The 21,152-nt window shown below is 52.9% G+C and overlaps 2 protein-coding genes and 1 long non-coding RNA gene across 4 annotated transcripts in view; 1 reads left to right on the top strand and 2 right to left on the bottom strand.

Annotated features, from left to right (window-relative positions):
* Positions 1 to 6,599, top strand: part of SYT11 (synaptotagmin 11) — an 18,081-nt gene extending 11,482 nt beyond the window's left edge. Inside the window, exons 3-4 of one of the 2 annotated variants that reach the window (XM_029936015.1) lie at positions 3,114 to 3,234; positions 3,754 to 6,599. In XM_029936015.1, coding sequence (XP_029791875.1) covers positions 3,114 to 3,234; positions 3,754 to 4,064 — 432 coding nt within the window. In that variant the 3' untranslated portion in view covers positions 4,065 to 6,599. Of the gene's footprint in view, positions 1 to 3,113; positions 3,238 to 3,753 lie in introns of both variants that reach the window. The other variant, XM_029936014.1, reaches the window with a different exon arrangement.
* LOC115288586 lies at positions 5,541 to 7,798 on the bottom strand. The gene is made up of 2 exons (XR_003907107.1): positions 7,642 to 7,798; positions 5,541 to 6,788 (listed from the first exon to the last, which is right to left on the bottom strand). It is a non-coding gene; the product is annotated as an uncharacterized LOC115288586 (long non-coding RNA).
* Positions 7,799 to 13,663: 5,865 nt separating this feature from the next.
* Positions 13,664 to 21,100, bottom strand: RIT1 (Ras like without CAAX 1). Its single transcript, XM_029935999.1, has 4 exons — positions 20,998 to 21,100; positions 17,730 to 17,803; positions 17,317 to 17,508; positions 13,664 to 16,217 (listed from the first exon to the last, which is right to left on the bottom strand). Exons 1-4 carry the CDS (start codon positions 21,050 to 21,052, stop codon positions 15,987 to 15,989), a joined length of 552 nt encoding a protein of 183 aa, XP_029791859.1. The 5' UTR covers positions 21,053 to 21,100; the 3' UTR covers positions 13,664 to 15,986.
* Between the last annotated feature and the right edge of the window lie 52 nt (positions 21,101 to 21,152).

Raw genomic sequence — 21,152 nt, 5'->3', positions numbered from 1 at the left:
CTGTATCAAGTGCTTTTTTACAAATAAAACACTTTGGTTTTTGTTTTTAATGATCAGGTTTATTTAATTTTTTTTAAAGTAGGCTCCATACCCAAAGTGGGACTCAAACTCATGACCCCAAGATCAAGAGTCAGTTGTGCAGTCTTCCCACTGACCCAGCCAGGCGCACCCCCAACACTCTGTTATTTAGTTTCCCTTTGACCCCATCTACCCTTTCTCTGTATACAAAGTGAGAATTATGTGTAAAGACTGAGTGTGCACATCTCATGTTTAGATACCAGTATTCATGGATGTTCCAGACCTAGACCTCAAATCTAGTTAGCATTTCTCCAGGGCTCGTGGGCACGGAATGGAGTGCTGGCCCAGATCACCCAGACACTCCTTCTAGATCAGTCCACGGCAGCTCTCTGTGATGGTACGGACATTCTGTATCTGCACTGGGACACTTGCAATGTGGCTAGTGCGACTGGAGAACTAAAATGTGAGACTTGTTTACTTTTAACGAATTAAAATTTCAATTTCAATGGCCCCTTGGCCCTCGGAGCTCGCCTGTCAGGCAGCTCGGTTCTGTTCCTCTGGAAGCCGCTTTATTCTCCTTTTCCCAGGGGATTACTTTCCTGGCCTTCCCTCCTCGCAAGAATGAGTTCACACTGACTGGGTTCGGACTCGTGTCAGGCAGAAGCGGCCCAGAAGCCTCCTCGCTGGCGGGCCGACCAGCCTGGGTCCTCAGCCGGCCGGGTCCCCCCGCAGACATAGTCAAGAGCTGACGCCACGTGTGTTCTGGGAAAATCGCGGGGCTTCAGTCTGGCAGAGAAAAACCATGAAAATGTTTTGTAAAGTCCGTTTGCTTTTGGATTTCAGTCTCAGAAGCTAGAGGACGAGTTTAAATCTTAGTCGTGGAATGCCCAAGAGAGACGTCGCCGTCCAGTCCTGGTGTGAGACGCAGGAGTCTCTAAGCCGGGCGAAGTATTATCACGCTTTCGTTCCTTGAGGCGACTTAGGCTTCTCACCAAAGCACAGACGTTTAGGCTTCCTTCCTTTCCACTGATGAGTTGACTAAATTCTTCGCTGCTGTTCCTTCCTGCGCAGGCCGCCCCGCAGGTGAGCGCAGGAGTCCCGGAGCGCCTCCGGAGTGGGGCCCCCGCCGCCGTCGGCCCGGCCGCCAGCGCTGCGCCGTCACCACGCGGGTGCCCGGCCCCTTGTTCCCGTGAGCGTGTGGCCCGGACAGGGCTGGCAGGGAGGACAGCCCGGTTTTGCTCAGTCTGAGACTCCCCGGAGCAGGTGACCCTTCTTGGGGACTTTGAAGGACACAGGGGGTTAGAGCGGTGTGAGGGAGCGGTTTTGTCCCTTGTCCCCTTGTTCCGTCCAGTTGTCCCTTGTTCCGTCCAGTACTCCTCGAGCCCCACCTCCGTTTGTGTTTCTTCTCCCAACTCCATCCTCACTTAGTAAAAAGCTAGACACACATCAATGTTTTAAAATTTTTTAACGAAAAAAAGCGTCTCAAATCATAATTTACTGGCAACAGGAAATTGCCCTCCATCTCTTGCCTCTGTCCTCCGCCTATGTAAGTTCTTCCTGAGACGCGTCTCCCCCACACCTATCCCCGGGTCCCAGCCTGTGTCCCCACCTCTGCCCGTCCATCCTTCTGTCCGTCTGTCATGCAGCCTCCACTAGAAGTGACCGTCCTCATGAATCGTTAACAGGGTCCCTCCTCTGGCACCCCCTCCAACTCCGGGAACACGGGGGACCCTTTCGGGCCCCAGGGCCTTCATAGCAGCCATTCCGGCCACTCTTCCCCCCGCCTCACTCAGAAACTCGACCCGGAGGTCATGTGGCCAGACCGCCTGCCCGAGTCCCCAGGCAGCACGAGGGCGAGGAGGGCGTGTTCGTTGACATCTGTCTCCTCTGGACAGTAAGCTCCTTAGGAGCAAGAACTGGGTCCTGGGTGCCCGCTGGCTCAGTCGGTGGAATGTGCATCTCTGGATCTCGGGGTTGTGAGTTCAAGCCCCAACTTGGGCATAGAGACTGCTTAAGAGGGGGAAAAAATGGGAAAAGGAAAAAAAAGAAAACAAAAAAAGGACGTGGGTCCTATTGGCTCCAGACCCCCAGCACCTAGCGTGTAGTCAGTATCCAAATATCGTGTCAGGTGTCCTCAGAAGGGCGCCTGGGGGGCTCAGCTGGTGAAGCTCCCACTCTTGGTTTTGACTCAGACTGTGAGCTCATCGTTTGTGGGTTCGAGCCCCACGTCGGGCTCTGCACTGACGGTGTGGAGCCTGCTTGGGATTCTCTCTGTCCGTCTCTCTCTGCCCTTCCCCCACTCATCCTGTCTCTTTCTCTCTCAAAATAAACTAAAAAAAACAAAACAAAACATTTTTTTTTAATGTCCTTGGAGGACCAGAGGGTTTTTTCAAGCTCAAGGTAGAGCCTGGAGTAAAACTGAACGAGGCGCGCCCACAGAGGTGGGCGCAGGGGAGGCGGCCAGCCCTCCCGCGTGCTTTCACTGAGGCAGGTGGAGCAGTGTGGACACTCGCCTGGTGAAAAGGAGGAACAGTCGCCAGAAGGTTCAGGAACCTGCCCAAAGCCAGGTGGTGAGTAGATGGCAAAGCTAAGGCTCAGGCCCACGCTTCCTACCTCCCACTCCGCTCAAGTGTCCAAAACTTGCATCACAAGAGCCAGACGAGACCATGGGCTGGTGCACCGGGCAGGGGCACAGGCGCAGATTTACCAACTTCAGTGTATTTGAGCCTCTTGATGACGCTATGAGGTCAGTACCGTTTGTATCTTCATCTTTCCGCTGAGCAAACCGACGCACAGAGACGTCAGGTTCTTGTCGCGCGTCACCCAGACGAGCAGCCCCGCTGGACTTGAATCCGGACCAGCCTGGGCGCCCTTGAGTATGAGGCGAGGCCACCTCCCCGTGCAGATGATCTCACTGAGTGTCAGGATTATAAGTAGGGTTTTTCTGTCTTTCCCTCCCCAGTACTGTGATAGGTGCATCCTTACAGGGCGAACGGCTCCCCTGCCTCTCCCCCCTCACCGCTGCACACTCACTGTGCCGGGCTCTGTGCCCCCCGCCCCCCACGGGACCCTCACCAGCTGCTTCCTCTCCACAGAAGTGCATGAGCAGAGGGGAGCTCCAGGTGTCCCTGTCCTACCAGCCCGTGGCGCAGAGAATGACAGTGGTGGTCCTCAAAGCCCGACACCTGCCGAAAATGGACATCACCGGTCTCTCAGGTAGCAGCTGTTTACCCCGGCCTGCTTCTGTCTGTCTGTCCCAGCCCCACCGCGTCCCTGGCCTGTGGCCCCGTTCCTCCGTCCGCACGCTCCTCCTGGTGCCTGCCTGGGTTGTAGGTTTCCCTAGCGGGGGAGGGGGTGCTTTGGGTGAGGAAACAGGGTCCTCCTGTTTGCTGGGGTGTCGGGGCCGGATGGGCGTGCCGGCGCCGAGCTCGCTGCAGGCCAGACGTCCCAAAAGGACTGCGGGCCTTCGTCAGGCCTGGTGCCCTTGAAAATGCCCCGTTGGTGTCATGGGGTTTCTCCAGGCCTGACCTGAGGAAGTTGTTCCGTTCCGTCCTGCTTGGCCCCCGTGGACCCCTGCCCAGGCAGGCAGACCCACATAAAGTCGGAGTGCGTTCGGTGTGAGGGACCACCCAAGAGGGGACACCAGAGCCCCACCCCCCCGACACAGAACCGGCCGTCCGTGGGACCGTTTCATGGGCTTGTCTCCCTCTTCTCTTGTCTCTCTGGCGGCCCCAGATCCTTACGTCAAGGTGAACGTCTACTACGGCAGAAAGCGCATCGCCAAGAAGAAAACCCACGTGAGGAAGTGCACCTTGAACCCAGTCTTCAACGAGTCTTTCGTCTACGACATCCCCCCCGACCTGCTGCCTGACATCAGCATTGAGTTCCTGGTCATCGACTTCGACCGCACCACCAAGAACGAGGCGGTGGGGAGGCTGATCCTGGGGGCGCACAGCGTCACGGCCAGCGGCGCGGAGCACTGGCGGGAGGTGTGCGAGAGCCCCCGCAAGCCGGTGGCCAAGTGGCACAGCCTGAGCGAGTACTGATCCGGGGCTCCTCGCCGGGCGGGGGCGCCGGGAGCGGCAGACTGAACACCTCGTTTTAGTTGTAGAAGATTTCTTACAAAATAAGCCCCACAAAGAACGCCCCACATGACCACAGCTGCAGACCAGTTCTTAGTGATGATTCTTCTCCTTTGCAAGGCACTAGAAATTCTGGTTTTTAATGGGGGAAAAAGAGAGGGAAAGGCCTCCCCAGTCTATATAACAATGTAACCTTATACTTGCATGTCTAATACAAACTGAAGAAATTAGCCTAACGGCCAATATCAAGTTACAGATTTTGATCCATGAAAATTGTGTTTTGTGCCGAATTGTATTTGCTGATAACCTGAAATTGGCCTCTTTTTACCGGGCTTTTCTGGAGAGGCACCGTCTCCCCCCACCTCTGCAGACCATAGTTGGCTCCCGAGAGACTCGCGGCTTCCTCTTCCCCGTGTCCTCTGTCCCTCTGCGCGCTGGCCGAGCCCGAGGCCCGAGGGGCCGGGTGGGGGCGGCGGGCTTCGCAGGGGAAGGGGGTGCCAGGCGTGGGCTGTCTGCCGGGCCGTGACTCCTGCGAGGCAAAGCACGTGAGCACTGCAGGCTCGCGAGGCAGAATCCGGGTTTTTGCGGAACTAGCCGACTTCTCTGGAGGGAGCTTTGGAGACTCGATCGGGTGGCACCGCTGGGCGCGTGCGGCGGGTCCCCGGCGATGTGTGTGTGTGGGCAGAGCGGAGGCGACTGTCACCGCCTTGCGGCTACGCCAGCCAGTGACAGCCCTTTGTTGGTCTGAAGGATGAAACTGGCCTTTATTTTTCCAGAAACGTGCACCACGGAGAAGCTGTGGTCTTCTCAGGCAGCTTAGGGGAGGTCGGCTCTGCCTCCTAAGGAAGAGGGCCTTCAGAAATGATTCTTTATCCTTAGAGGTTTTCAATTGTGGCTCTTAAAACTAACGAAGTGAGGAAGTGGGAGTTACTGAGCGGTCAAGGAAACCTGGATTCATGTATACCATGCTGCCCTGCGTAACCGAGCGCTCAGTTCTGGGATCGAGGGTCCAGGCCAGGTGGCCAGGGAGCCAGCGTCTTGCCGGATTCACACTCAGGTCTGCTGACTCCCGGGGGCCCGGGCTCTGATGCCGAGGCCTCCCAGAGGGCAGACGCCCGGTCCGCAGGCGGTGGGCGAGCGTGTGCGGGCAGCAGCCTTCCCCCGGCCTCAAAGGGCCGCCGCAGCAGGTCCCCACCGACAAGGGCCTCCCCGCCCTGGCTCGGAGGAGGCCCGGTGTCCACGGACAGGGCGGCGATGTTGCCCCTGACGTGTCCCAAGCTCTGGTGGATTTAAAACCAGGCTGCTCCCCACCCCCCAAATCCCTGGATTCTCGACAGGGCCCAGCAGGCCGAGCGCCCGCCCAGTGGTCTCCAGCCTCTACTCCATGGAATGTAAATACTGTATCATACGTAGAAGAAAATAATTTTTGTTTTCTAAAAATGCATTTTGAGATAGTTTAATGTAAATCGGACAGGAGCATCCTGAAGCCCCATTAGGAAAAAACCTAAATGCTTCCTCTTCATCGCCTTAATGTCTGAAGATCAGAACCCGCTGAGCACCTGCTCTCGCATCCTTGCCAGAAGTAATGCTGAGCCCCAGGCGGCAGAGTCTGGTCTTTGCCCCGCTGATGTAGCTTGTCACATGGCGCCCATCCCCCCCCTCCAGTCCGCTTTCCTCCCTCATTCTCTGGGGCTGTTGAGCAGTGGGTGGCGAGGGGACAGGGCGAGGACCGGTAGTTCTGGGGCCTGGAGTCGCCTCCAAAAGAGGCAGACAGCACAGGGCTCCTCCCTCCTACCTCACGCCTGATCCATCGTGCCCTTGGCTTTGCTGTCCCAAAGTTTCCTAGCTGCCTTTGGCTTTCACCCGTGTCCCTCCCAGAGCCACCTGCTAAGGGCGGGGGAGCAGTGTGTCCTCCTCAAGAGTCCGTTGAAAGACAAGAGTCGCACCCTAGCTTTTGCACAAGGCACTCGCGGTCGGGAACGGGTTAGGGATTTTCCAAGAGTCGGTCCTTCTCTGCTGCCTTGATTCCTTTGGGAAGACAAGTTTTCTTAATAACGAAAGTCTGTTTATGAGTTAATCCTCCATTCAGCTCTTCTTGATGGAGTGGAGCCACGAGTTCCGTGGCCGTGAACGTGCTCTCGGTATGAAAACAGAGAACTGGCTTGTGGGACGGGAGCGACTTGCTCAGGAGAAGGAACGGTACGAACCCTTTTCTTGGAAGGCTTGACTACGGCCACAATAGCGACATTGCCCTCACCATGATCCTTCTCCAACGTGGTCGTCTTTCTTTACCTTGTGTCTTCTCTTGTAAAAATGAAACTCGAGATAAATGTGTCAAATTAAAAAAGAAAAAAGAAAAAACAGAAAAAGCTAACCTGAGTTGTGTGACTCTGCATAATGCTGTTCTGCTGACCCACGGCGTGTGGTGCTGTCCTGTGTGTGGACCTTGTCAGTGCGCCACATAAGTGCAAAATAAAGACTGACTCACATTAAACACGCCCTGGGGCATGTGCATGGTTTTCTTGGGAGCCGGGTGGCTGGGAATGAGGTTAGTGCTCAGACTCCGGGAGGTTCCAGGGCGGGGCCCCGCAGACTTGGGGGGCGGGGCAAGCAGAGCCAGGGAAGCGTCCGACGTCTGCTCTGCTCTCGGGATCATGAGTTCGAGCTCCATGCAGGGTGTAGAGCTTCCTGTAAAAAAAGAAAGGGGGCACCTGGGGGGCTCAGTCAGTTGAGTCCGACTTTGCTCAGGTTATGGTCTCATGGCTCGGGAGTTCGAGCCCCGTGTCGGGCTCTGTGCTGATAGCTTGGAGCCTGGGGCCTGCTTCCGGTTCTGTGTCTCCTCCTCTTTATGCCCCTCCCCCACTCATGCTCTGTCTCTTTCTCAAAAATAAACATTAAAATAAGTTTTCTTTTTAAAAAGAAAGAAGGGGCGCCTGGGTGGCTCAGTCGGTTGGGCCTCCGGCTTCGGCTCAGGTCAGATCTCACGGTCGTGGGTTCGAGCCCCGCATCGGGCTCTGTGCTGACAGCTAGCTCAGAGCCTGGAGCCTGCTTCCAGTTCTGTGTCTCCTTCTCTCTCTGCCCCTCCCCCTCTCATGCTCTGTCTCTCTCAGTATCAAAAATAAATAAAACAAAAAATTAAAAAGAAAGAAAAAAAGGCAGATCCGGGATCCAAACCTAACGTCCTTTCCCTGGTGCTTGTTTTCCTGCAAAAAGTTATTCCTAAGACCATAACCACCAGGAGAGAGAGAAGGGCTTCAATGCTAACTGGAAATATTTATTCCCCGAAGTATTTATACCCCCAGCAATGCCTGAGGGCTGGTCTGTGCCCACCCGAGTCCACCCCTCAACGAGCACGGGAAGAGGCCTGCACTGGCATGGCTGCCGTCAGGGCAGGGCTAGCCCAGGGGTCCTCATGGGCCCGAAGTGCTCTGAAAGTGAAGACCTGCGGGGTCACGCCCCCCCTCGAGGGTCGTGCCCCAGGCCGCTGTGGCCCCTGCGGCTGCTCTGAACCCCGGTGCACCTGGAGTCTGGAGTGACGCACCTTCCCCACCTTCTACTCTATGGAAATTCCTCTGGGAACATGCTGGAGGCAGGAGAGGAAGCCCCCGTCTTCTGAAGTGCCAGTGAAACGGGCGCCTGGGGGCTCAGTCAGTGCAGCATCCAGCTTCGGCTCAGGTCATGATCTCACAGTCCGTGGGTTCGAGCCCCGCGTCAGGCTCTGTGCTGACAGCTCAGAGCCTGGAGCCTGTTTCAGATGCTGTATCTCCTCTCTCTCAGCCCTCCTCCATGCTCTGTCTCTGTCTCTTAAAAATAAACATTTAAAAAAATTAAAAAAATAAAGTGCCAGTGAAAGAACTAGAAACCATTTTATTTCATCATTTTTTGTAACTTTATTTAGAGAGAGAGTGTGTGTATGAGAGAGGGGAGAGGCAGAGAGACAGAGAGGGAGACAGAGTCCCAGAGCTGTCAGTGCAGAGCCCGACGTGGGGCTCGAACTCCCAAACCATGAGATCATGACCTGAGCTGAAACCAAAAGTCAGATGGTCAACCAAATGAGCCACCCAGGTGCCCCTAAAAACCATTTTTAAGCGACAAGGTAATATAATAGGCATATTATACAAAAATTGGAAAATAGAGAAAAGGAAAAAGAAAATTGGTTAAGATTCCCAAAACTTCCCAACCATTCTGTCTTCTAGGCTTATTTCCCACGCGTTTCTTCCGTGATGCGTGACACAGGGTCAGTGTAAAAAACACGTAAACTAAAGCACAAGTTCACAGAAGCAGGGAAAACGTCCACCTACGGGCAGTCATCACTGACGTCCGCGCGTCCCCCCATTGGAAGTATCCTCATGACGACGGGCACCTGGGCGGCCCAGTCGGTGGAGCATCTGGCTCTTGATCTCATTCAGGCCTTGATCTCAGCGACATGAGTCCAAGTCCCACGCTGGGCTCCACACTGGGCATGAAGCCTACTTAAAAAAAAAAAAAATGGGGCACCTGGTGGCTCAGTCGGTTGAGCGTCCGACTACAGCTCATGAGTTCGAGCCCCACATCGGGCTCGCTGCTGTCGGCACAGATCCTGCTTCGGACCCTCAGTTCCTCCTTCTCTCTGCCCTTCTCTCTGCCCTTCCCCCATTCACGCTCTCTGAAAAAAAAAAAAAACATTTAAAAATAAAATGAAATAAAATAATTGAATTATCTTACGATGGCAATCATGGCACATATAGAAACTTGCATATTTTTTCCAGGCGACAAGTCTGAACAAAATAACATGATAACAGAACAACGGTTAGAGGACCTTGGCACTAAGGATGCTTTTGTCTACGATGAACCGGAAACCCAGTTCAAATCGCTACACATTAAGAACACGCCCAGCCTCGCCTCACGGGAAGCCCACAGGCCGGGCAGGCTTCCGAGGGACTCAGGCCAAAGGTCACTAACACCATGAGGGACCCAGGTGCTTTCTGTGGGCTCGCTCTGACGTTCAATGTCAGCTTAATCCTGAAAGTTTTATGGTATTTACAGGCCCACTTGCCCGGGGTAAGAGGAGACTGCTTCAGGGCCTCTCCCAGAAAAACAAGGTAAACCGTCCCCAGAAACCTCCCGCTACTGTCTCCTCTGACCTCGCTGGTCCCAAGTGTGTCACATGGTCATTGCCGAGCCCATCAGGCAGGGACGGTGGGAGGGTCTTCATGGCTGCCCTGGAACCAAATGTGGGAAATGCATGGATTCCTGCATAAAGCATCATCTCCCGTGGGAGGAGGAGAGGGTGCTGCGTGGGCAACGCAGACCACCGCACGGTTTTCTGGGCGCGCTGCCTCTCCGTCCAAAGCATCCCGTGATCTTCCACCGAAGTCACAGAGAGGAGCGCCGACCTCAGCCACCTTCCACACCAAGTGCTTGACAAGACAAACAGCCTAGTGCTTGGGGTCCCTTTCAAAGAACTCAAGAGCAACGCCGATTTAGCCATGGAGCCCGAGTTTTCAGAAAGCTGAAAGCATCTCTGTTCTTTTACGTTTATTTAAGTCATCTCCACACCCAGTGTGGGGCCCAGACTCACACCTTGAGATCAAGAGTCGCACCCTCCGTGACTGAGCCCACATGCTTGCTGGGGGCCCTGAAACCGCACCTTTGTTGTTGTTGTTGTTTTAATGTTTATTTTAATTGAAAGAGAAATGGAGCATGAGTGGGGGAAGGGCAGAGAGAGCCAAAGACACCGAATCCGAAGCAGGCTGCAGGCTCTGAGCTGTCAACACAGAGCCTGACACGGGGCTCGAACCCACGAACCGTGAGATCATGACCTGAGCCGAAGTCGGTGCTTAACCAGCTGAGCCCCCCAGACGCCCCTGAAACTGCACGTTTTTATGACCAACATCCACTCACGCCAAATAAGTCTCTTCCTGGGCATTCTTCCAAGTTGCCATTTAATTGTTCACTGAGAAGCTGGGATTCCTGCACGTCCCCTCCCCCTTTCATTTTCCACATCTCGTGAGATTTTGCACATGAGAATCAGAGGTGCCTGGGAGCACCTGGCTGGCTCAGCAAGCGTGCGACTCTTGATCTCAGGGTCGTGAGTTCAAGCCTCACTAAAACAAACAAACAAACAAAACAGAAGTGCCTGAAGAACAGAACTGAGCTGCTCAGGGAAGCTTTGCAGAATGAAGGAAGACAGGCAGGAGACAAACTATTGTCTCGGGAGCAGACCAAAAGCAAACAAAAAATCCGTGCCTCTTCCTACTTCCGACTGAGCTGAGAGTTTCAAAAGAAGTTTGGTCTAAAGTGGAGGCCTGTTTTTGTTAGTTCTCAGGGAGGCGGTGCCCGCTGAGACCAGACCCTGCGCTCTCGGGGAGGGGGTGCCCGCTGCGGCCAGACCCCGTGCTCTGGGTGGGGGGGGTCTGAGCATCAGACGGAGAGGAAGAGGGGCCAGGATTGGACGGCATGCACACTCGCCTTCCCGGGCCGCAGACTTTCGATCGGTTACCCCGTCCCGGGGCACGTACCCGGACTCCCCTGGCACAAACCACTCGTGTGCAAGGGCACTGGGGGAGGCCTCTGACCGGGGGTAGTGCGGCAGCTGGGGCGCTCTCCAGGCTCAGACCAAACTGCACTAAACCAGCACTAACTGGCTGTGGGAAGGGCAGGAAACGACACGCCCTCACCCCAGCAGCTTTGTTCAAACCCCTGGGTGACTTCATGACACGCTCGTGTGCGCCGACCACAGACAGAGCTACAGCATTTCAGCGATTGTCCCAAGGCCGACTCCTGCTCAGAGCGGGACCGGAAATCCCAGCAGCTCCGCAGCGTGAGGGCCCGCCAGTCCTTTGCGCCGTCCAGTGGCTTCCTTCGGAACGCGCCAGCTTATTTTCCCCGCGTGTCCCCAGCCACAGCCCGTGGGCGCTTACGCGTGAGCCACTTGTCTCGCCGCCCCCGCGCCCGCACCGCCGCGCTTGCTCCCCCGCTGCTGGCCCCGGCCCTCCGGAGCCACCCGGCCCGCCGACTCCTGCTCCGGGATCACCTGCGTGGCTGCCAACGCAATCATCTGGGGACAGTTCTGTCTCCCGGCCCGCCAGCAAATCGGCGTCTCCAGGCGGGAGGCCGAGAAAAGGAGAAAAAAACAGGAGCGCTCTTAGTGGCCTCGGCCCCAAGGCGGGTGGGGAGCCGGGGTGTCCTGCCCCGTGGGGTCTTGCTGGGCACCGCGCCCAGGGCCTCCCCGGCTGGGACCGGAGCCTGCCCGCCCCACCTCCCCGCCCCCTGCCCCCCCAACACAGGGCTCCTGCCTTCTCTGTTGTTCTACGTCACACTTTTCCTTTTGGAGGGCTCTCCATGGCCTCGTTCTACCTACCAACCTAATCCAGCCCTTGCACTGCGTCCGCTTAGTTAGCCGAGGGGTCACGGCTCTGTGTTGCCCACGTACTGCCTTCCCCATCCGTGAATCGTACCCTCCTGGGAGCAGAAGCGAGCCAGGAGTCCGCACTCGCAGCCCGCAGACCCGGCCCTGGGGGCCGGAGCCCGGAAACACCCGCCGGTGCGGTCCAGCTGCGTTTCCCGAAAATCTAAACCCCTCCCGGCGCCCAGACCAGCAGCAAGGCCAGGGTCGCCGCGGAGGGCCGTGCGCTCCCCACAGACCAGAGCAGACGCAGCTCCGGCTTTCCTCAGGGACACGGCGCCCCTTGGGCCGGCACGCCGCTCACATGGGTGACCACGAGAGTGAGCGAGGACCGCCAGACTCGTCTTCCAACTTTCACCGAAGAAAACCTGGGGAAATGGAGCAAAACACAAATACGGTCGCCATTTTCTTTCTTTCTTTCTTCTGGCTGGTGCCATAACTAATTCTTTAACCCGCTTCTCAGCGGGGAGACGAGAAAGACAAAGTACCTGGGCAGCGAGAGCGGTGAGAGGGGTGGGGACAGGGGCGCGACCTCCTGAGCGGACTCGGAGCCCGGCCTTGCCCTGGGCAGCTCGCCGGCCCCGCTGCGCCCCGGCCGCGCGGACGGCCCGTGAAGCACAGCTGGGATACAAACTGGAATCTGCAGCAGACCGACCTGCATTACCGGAGACCCAGCACTCCCCGTTCTGAACCGCCTCTTAAGGCCAAGTGTCCCCTAAAAGGTAAGACTTCAGATTTCTCTGTCCCCGCTCTCACCCGCCTCGGTGAGTTTCGAAAAGGGCAACACTGCCAATTATTTGTCAGGAGCTTCCTAAATGTATTTATTTATAGATATGTGTACACATATATTTAATTCTTTATTTTATATAGGATTACTGTATATAAATTACTTCCATATAAATATGTATTTAGTATTAAGTACATTTTGTCTCTACATATTTACAAGCGTGTGTATGTGTGTGTTTGTATCTTCAGCTCAGGTCAAGATCTCCCAATTTAGGAGATTGGGCCCCGCCCCCATTAACACAGGTACACTCTCTCAAAATAAACAAACAAACATAAAAAAATAAGCAATAGGTGCACCTGGGTGGCTCAGTCAGTTAAGCCTCCGACTCTGGTTCAGGTCATGTCACAATTCGTGTGTTCAAGCCCCGCATCGAGCCCCACACTGACAGCATGGAGCCTGCTTGGGATTCTCGCTCTTTCCCTCTTCTCTCTCTGCCCCTCTCCCACTTGCACTTTCTCTCTCAAAATAAATAAAATAAGCAATGAACACCAGGACTATCAGGAGTCACCTCTCTTTGGTCTTCTCCGTTACTCCATCCAGGCTAAATCCGACCTCCTCTCCATCAGCTCTTGGTCCGCCGCCTGGCCAGCCACACTCACTCTTTCCCTCTGAGTTCCTGTCACATTCCCAGTGTGGAGCACTACTACTGTAAGACTGGCATCTACTTGTGAACGCAGATTTTAGCGAAGGGCAAGGGCGGGGCTAACTTCTGCCCCTTCACACCCGCACGGCCTTGCACGGGGCGCACGCGCCCCGGGCCCCACCGCCTAGCCTGCTGGAGGTCGGTTCAGAAGCATGAATACCGCCCCCTCCAAGCCTCTGCTTGAATAGTGGACCCCAGTGACAGGTACTGACCTGCTCGACACAACTCCAGTCCTGAGGACACAAAAACACATCCTTTAATGTCCAAACCAAGTCCGCTACAAGCACCGATGCCCACTGATAGTGGCGACGCACACAACGCCCCGTGTGTGAGGCAGTCCTGCCAGCCTCATGTTTACGCACCGAAAACAACGTGCTCCCTCCGGCAGGTGGCAGATCCACTCGTGTTTTCCCATCCCCCCCCCCCGACACGCTGGGCTCTCGGTAGGGTCCCTCGGGCACTGACCTGGTGGTGGCAGCTCACAGTGCTCGGCCTCGCAGCAAGCACCCCTCAGCCCCGGGACCCCACTCCCCGAGGTCCTCTCTCTGAAGGCAGGGGTGCTCCAGGGCATGCGTCCAGGCTCTCGGCTCTAGGCAGGGTTCTGCACGTGGTGGGCACCTACGTTTTTTGAATCCATATTTTCCAGAACATAAAATCTCACGGTATTAAATCTTCTTAAAATGCCCTGTGCAAGAATCCCAAGCATTTGCAACCCCCGCCACAGGTAAGGAAAGGAGAAGCTCAACTCGTTGTTTACAAGTTCTGTATTGTGTCATACAAACGGTTTTCACACACAAGTGCGCAAGTGAGAGACTGCCCCTCCCCCCGAGGCCCAGACAGCTCAGCAGAGCGGTTCTCCCTGATGTTTGATAAAGTCACACCTGTCCCTTGCAAACAGCAGCTTCTAGACCCCGTGGCCTCACCTGGCGCGGGCACGGGCAGTGCCTGCGCGCTGACGCTTGTCCCGAAGGCTTCTCTCCTCAAAGTTCCAGGCAGCTCACTGACTGCACTGCCCTCAACCTGGATAAACCTGACTCTTTGGAGCACATAAACTACACCCACTTAGGTCGCTAAGAACTGAGCTCTTACCGACACAAACACACCCCCTCAAACTCTCCAGCACCATGAAGAGAATTCTCAGTACTAACGGGCTAATAATCCAATGATCAAAGATATGACAGTGACAGCCTTAAAAACACAAATTTGTTATTTTTCTCCTATGCAATACAAATTCCCTCCTCTCTTACAGATCTTTCTTTCTGGCAATGTTCTCTGCTGTCTTGAATGTCCTGAATACTTACATGGCTGTCAAGTTCTTGCCTGGCGCTAATCACGGTTCCCTAGGCCATTGGTAATGAGAAGCTGAGGCTCACACGCACAAGGCTCCGAGCTACATGGCACGTGGGGAGGCGCCGGCACTACATTCCTGCCCTACCTTCATGCTCTGCTAAAGTGCTGTGGCTCCTGGCCGACCTCGTCCTGCAGATTCACATTCTGGGTCTCTCACTTTTGGACGGCTTGTACCATAAAACAGCCATTTATTTGGTTTCAAAGGGGACCGACTACGTAGCTACAAAAATTGCTACCATCACCTTTCTTTAAGCCTAGAACCTACACCCCACTGAGTATGAAGAAAACTCATCACCCCTGTCCTTCTGCCCGTAATTCAGTGGAGGGCAGGTAAGTCGAGGCAGCACTTTGTACGAGGTGCTCCACAGTCCCGTTAAGAGTTTAAAACGCTTCAATGACACATACGGTCCAATATACATGACATCATCTTAGCACTTTTGCACTTGATGCCCACACACAGTACGTTCGGGCATCGAAACCATCCTGACTCTAAAAGAGAGAACTCCCCACCAACATTTAAAGCCACTCCCTCCCAGGGCCGTCTCCCAGCGACGCACAGGTGTCAGGTGGTGTTCTCTGAGACTAAGTTTTGTCAAGGCTCAGACAACCCTGAGGTGAACTCAACAAGGTCCCTGTAAAGAAATCTTTACCGAGAAACCCGGCACTCGGAATTGTCTACAGCCTCCCAGCGGGCTGTGGGCAAGCGCCGCGCAGGCCTTCCCAGAGCATGGGGCCCGGTGGCCACGCTGGGGAGGCAAGGACTCTACCTCCCGATTCCCCTTCCAGACGGACGGAAGGCGCGGAGTCTGACGAAGGACCCCCAGCTCGTGTGGCGAGGCCCCGCTCTCCTCGGGACACGGGTGTCGGCGGCTCTGCGGCCCCAGGCAGTGGCTGTCCCACCAGGGTGTGCCAGGGTGTAGTAATCCGGTACTGGGTCCCCACGCACACACCTCGGACGGAAAACAAGGGCTAAACCCTGAAAGAAGAACAAAGTTGCTTCACAGAAGACACCTTCATACACTGCACTTGCTTCTGTCCGTCCTTGCCCGTCTCGGTGCTTCTGGGTCAAACGTGCACGTCTCAGGACAGCCAGGCCCGCACTGAGCACGCAGCTGTGATGCTGCCTGTCCCTAGAGCTGAGGCCTGGCCGCCTCCACAGCCAGGCTCCCCGCATCTGCTCAGCCCCTAACCTCCCGCAGGAGGCCGCTGCACAGCTACCCGCTGGGCTGGACCACTGGTCTCCCCACCCGGTTCTCGCTGCGTGTCCGGGAAGCACAGGAGCAAGTTCCTTCCCCCTTCCCCGAGAAGGCCCCGGGAAACCCACGTAGAAAAGAACCTGGAGCGGGGTGCAGAGCAGGAAGTCCCTCTTGCGGGCTTAGTGGAACACGTGTGCTCCATGTGTTCCCCCGGAAGAGAAGCAATCAACACTAATCAACTAATATCAGGAACAGAACCCGAAACATTGGTAGATCAAATTCTAATGTGAGGATTTAAAAGTAGACAGTGCTCCACTGGGTTAATAGATCAGAATTAGCTAAAGGACAGTATTCTAAACACCACATCACTGAAAACGCCCCCTAGGCATGTCCCCTTCATCGGTTACGTGTAAAGTAATGGTCATAACAGGAGAGAGAGCCAGCACCGTGCTCACTAATGCGGGCTACTGGGCTGCTCCGAGTAGGCCCTGCAGTTCACAGATGGACACCTCACATCTCCCCTTCAAGTTACAGAGTCTTTCTTCTTCCGGAACGGTGATTTTAGCCTCTTCCATACACTGGGCTTGGGTTTAGACTTTTTCTCCATGGCCAGCACTGCCTCCTTTTCTTTCCTACGGATCTCCCGCACGAGGGCGTGGAACACGTCGTCGATGTAGTAGCGGTACGCGGCGGAGGTCTCGAAGAAGGGGCAGCTGAACTCTCGGGCCAGGCCCAGTCCTTCCTCCCTGGTGACCTTTAGAAATGTGAACGTGAGAAAACGTACAGTGGTGACCATGGAAAATAATTACAACTGCCCCCAAACTGTGAAAAGTGAAGGGGCCATCTAACAGGAAGAGAGCTCCTCACCTCTGGAGGTATTCAAGAAGAATTCAGTTGGAAAAGCTAAATTCTAAGATTCCCTCTGCCTTCAAATTGTGTGATTCTATTTCTAATCTATTTTATTTCTTTATTTTTATATCTTATTTTGAGAGAGAGAGGCAGAGAGTGAGCAGGGGAGGGGCAGAGAGAGAGGGAAGCACAGAGCCCGACGCAGGGCTCGAATCCATGAATGTTAGATCATGACCTGAGCTGAAGTCGGACGCTCAACCAACTGAGCCACCCAGGGGCTGCTCTAATTTATTTTAAAGAGAACTTTTTAGAACAGGGAGTAATTACAGATACTGAGTATGCAATTTTAATTTCCTTCAATTATAATAAATCCAAAATTGAGATATTCAATTAGGGATAGAGCATAATTTCTCCTAGGTCTGAACATTCAGATCTTTTCTTTTTGCCACCATAAATAGCCTGGCAATGAACATTTTATATATAAATTCCTGAAAAGATTTTTCAAGCAGGAATGAACAGAGAAGCATTGTGAACCTCTCTACTATCACGATGTGCCTGGCCGCCGTCCCTTCACCTCGTGGCCGGGGCCTGACCGCGAGCGCTGCGCGCGTGCACTGAAGCCCCCTCCGGTCCACGTTCTCCCTTCCGGGCTCATCACCCTCACCGCCAGGAAGCAGATCCTGAAATCTAACCTACACTTGTCCTGTCACGACACTGATAGATTATTTATTTTTTAAGGTTTAGGAAATGAACATTCCATGATCCTTCATTTAATGTGAATTGTAAATGTCATCGGATTACCATCCTGCGGACTTTATCCTGTAAACAGATTCCTAGAAATCAGATTTTATCAAAACTAACTGCAAATTAGTAGATACAGAGAAATTTCCAAGGTTAAGGAGAAGCTAATTTTAGATTTTCATCTTAAGGCAAAGGAATCCATAAGCAGCGAAACAACACGCCAGTCTCCCAAGACCGAAGGCCACACCTCGCTCCCTCCTCACCTGTCTCAGCTGCTTCAGGTCAGACTTGTTCCCCACCAGAACCACAGGGGTATCATCAGTGCGTCGAACCCGGTAAATAAGCTGCTTAAATTCCCGAACTTCATGGAAACTTCGACGATCCGTGATGGAGTAACAGATGATAAAGCCTTCTCCTGCCCTCATATACTGATCCCGCATGGCCGTGAACTCTGCCTGGAGGGAAACAGGATCACTAGTATTGGTGCAACCTAGAACTACGTCCGTATTAGCTATTACTTCAGATTCAAGAAGAGACATGTCAGTTACCTGCTATCCTGAGTCAGAGGGCATGAAAAATCAAAAGAGATGAACTGGTGATCTTCTCTGCATAAGCCGTCCCCTCCCCTTTACTAGAGTGAAAGCCCCTTTACACGTAGTGTTCTGAGATTTAATACCTGCCCGGCCGTATCCAAAATGTCCAGGTTGGCAGGCTCATCATCGATGCGGATCCGGATTTTGTAAGCATCTTCTACAGGAGGGAAGAAAGGTGTACTATAAACCCATAAACACAGAAATACATGACCTTGTTTTAATTTTTTCCTTTTTGAGTAATCTCTAAGCCCAACGTGGGGACTGAACTAAAACTAACAAACCACAGATCAAGAGTCAAATGCCCTACCAACTAAGCCACCCCAGCGCCCCGCAACCTTATTTTAAAAATTCATCATGGGGTGCCGGGGTGGCTCAGTTGGTTAAGCGTCCAGCTGTGGCTCAGGTCATGATCTCACAGTTCATTGGTTCGAGCCCCGAGTCAGGCTCTGTGCTGACAGCCAGCTCAGAGCCTAGAGCCTGCTTTGGATTCTGTCTCTCCTCTCTCTGACCGTCCACTGCTCATGCTGTCTCTCTCTGTCTCTCAAAAACAAATAACATAACATAACATAAACTAAACTAAAATAAAATTCACCTTATGGAGGAGCACCTGGGTGTCTCAGTCAGTTAAGCATCAGACTTTGGCTCAAGTCATGATCTCACAGTTTTTGAGTTCGAGCCTGGATCAGTGTCACTGCTGTCAGCACAAAGGATCCTCTGTCTCCTTCTCTCTCTTCCCCTCCCCCGCTTACATGCGTGTACATGCGAGTGTTCTGTCTCTCTCAAAAATACACATTTCAAATTTTGTCTTAGGGAGAATTAGATTATACCCAAGTTCCCTACGTGCCCAGATTGTTCTCAGGAAACATGCTAAATCCATTAAGATATGTCAATTGGGTCTTTGGCTGAGGTATTTTCTTCACCTAAGTAATGACATCACCTTATTCATTGCTTAAGTTTCTAAGATTTCATCTATGATCATAAGCAAAAAACAAGATACTGTCTTTTTAAAAAATATTGAGCTCAAAAAGTAACTTTACCAATTTGTTAAATAATATTAGATGCGAGGCACTGGCCTAAGTAACTTATATACCTAACTCATTTAATAGTAGCAATAATCCAATCGTGATACATATGCCAATAACCCACAGCAGGCACTACTATCTCTAAAGTTAAATTCTAAAACATTAAAGGTCTACCCCATATTACATAGCTACATTTGACTAAATACTATGGTTTCTCTTCCTTTTAAGTCCAAATAAAAAAGAAAATCCATAATTTCCTTTTTTCTCGGTAATCTATATTGTCATGATTTCTCCTCTATGAAACCAAACTTCTCGCATATTATTATAGTAACTTTGGAAAATACAATTAAAAAACCCCACTCAATACTTCCATCATTCAAATAACTGCCGCTTACACTCCACTGTATGTCAACATTTTTTCTTAAAGCCTACTTCTGACTCTTCTTCAAGATACAGAGCCCACTACACCATTGTTTCCCAAACAGCAGACCATGATCCAATACGATTAATGAGTTGTGAATGAATTTAATGGGATGGGATCAGCATTAAAAGAAATAACCAAGAATCTAAAGGAAAAGCACGAAGAGCCTACCACATGCCGTGACACAAACACAGCCCCTGGAGAGTTTAGTCGCCTGCATCTGTGCGTGTGTGCCCGCGCGCCCGCATGCACATGGGCACGCTGGCACAGGCGCCTGTACACGTGCAGGGTATGATACGAGGCTTTGCTTCTTAGACTCAGCAGCCAAAGTCTGAAACCAAATCCCTAATATATAAATTGAAAGAGAGCAAGAGTCAAATCTTTTTGCTCCCCACTATACCCTCCGGGCCACTGCAGGCTTGGCGCGTAACTGAACTCAAGACACATGAAGTATCTGCTGTTATTATCAACATCAGATAACACCATCAGGGGAGCAGCGGACTAGGGAAAAAATTGATTGATTGAAAAAATTAACTCTTTTGGGGCACCTGGGTGGCTCCGTAGGTTAAGCGTCCGACTTTGGCTTGGGTCATGAGTTCGCTGTTCTTGGGTCTGAGCCCCACACTGGGCTCTGTGCTGACAGCTCGGAGCCTGGAGCCTGCTTTGGATTCTGCGTCTCCCTCTTTCTGACCCTCCCTCACTTGCACTCTGTCTTGCTCTAAAATAAATAAACCAGAAAGGAAAAGAAAGAAAAGAAAGGAAAAGAGGAGAAGAGAAAAGGAAAAGAAAAGGAAAAAGAAAAAGAAAAGAAAAGAAAGGAAAAGAAGAGAAAAGAAAAGAAAACAGGAAAAGAAAAGAAAAGAAAAAAGGACCTGGGTGTCTGGGTGGCCCAGCTGGTTAAGTGCTGGATTCCTGAGTTCACCTCAGGTCACGGTCTCATGGTTTGTGAATTCGAGCCCCAAGTCGAGCTCTGCACCGGCCGTGCGGAAGCCTGCTTGGGAATCTCTCTCTGTCCCTCTCCCCTTGCTATCTCCCCAAATAAATAAAAATAAACTTTAAGAAAAACAAGAACTGTTCTTACTTTTCTCAAGCCACAAAAGCATTTACTATACGAAAGGACTACACCAGAGCCGGCTTCGCGCAGACCGCCAGCGGCTTTGCGGAAAACAGCCGCGGAGGCCTGGAGGGAAATCCTTCCTGGAGACCCCGCATTACCACACAGCGTCACGCTCTGAAAACAGTAGGAGGATGGTGACCTTCTGTGCCCTCCCGTCCCCTCCCCCACCATTTTCGTGTAGTCCTGGGATATAACCCTTAGACTCAGACCTGCTTCCTTATAGTTCGGAAATGACAGTAGTGTTCTCGGCCTTTGTACAAAATAACAACTTTTTTTTTTAACGCAAAATAAAATTACTTTCTACTCCCTCGATGTTTTGCCAACAGCAGCGTGTTAGTATTAACCTCAGGAGGTGATCAACTTGAGGGAGGAGGAAGTACAAGAGGGCTTCCCCTGGAAGGAGTCGAGTGTGCAAGGCTGCGCTGCGAGTCCAGCACGGCTGCACTTGTTTTTCTGCTTCCTTTTGTGGAAGTTCAAATCAGCTGACTCATGGTTACGGAGCCAGAGACCCTTAGAGAAGTGACAGCAAAGGCATCTGTTAGGTGGCCTTGAACTCTTCCTTTCACCTAACAATGCGGTCTAGCGAAGAAAGTGTCCCCCGAATGGCTTACACACCCACAGGGTGAAGTGAGGGAAAAAGAAACACTCATTTGGTCCCAACTGCAGTGAGGCTATTACAAAATCTCAGAGAAAAAGGCTCAGAAGATAACTAGTTAAAATTCTGTTTCAAACACGGAGGCCGACACCGTCTACAGAGTTTACTTGGACCCTTCGGCGACAAGGTGACTTACCGATGGTGGGGTCGTGATCTTCTGGAAATCGGTGGCTGATGAACTGCATGGTCATGGCTTCAAAACAAGAACGGCAAGTTACACTCCAGAGAGGTGGCCCGGGGAAGACCGGCAAGCGTCACCCCGCAGACCGCCACCTGCTTCGGGTGACGAGC

This window comes from Suricata suricatta, chromosome 3, assembly GCF_006229205.1.
Source record: "Suricata suricatta isolate VVHF042 chromosome 3, meerkat_22Aug2017_6uvM2_HiC, whole genome shotgun sequence".
NCBI lineage: Eukaryota > Metazoa > Chordata > Mammalia > Carnivora > Herpestidae > Suricata > Suricata suricatta.
This window is presented reverse-complemented; position numbering and strand designations above follow the sequence as displayed.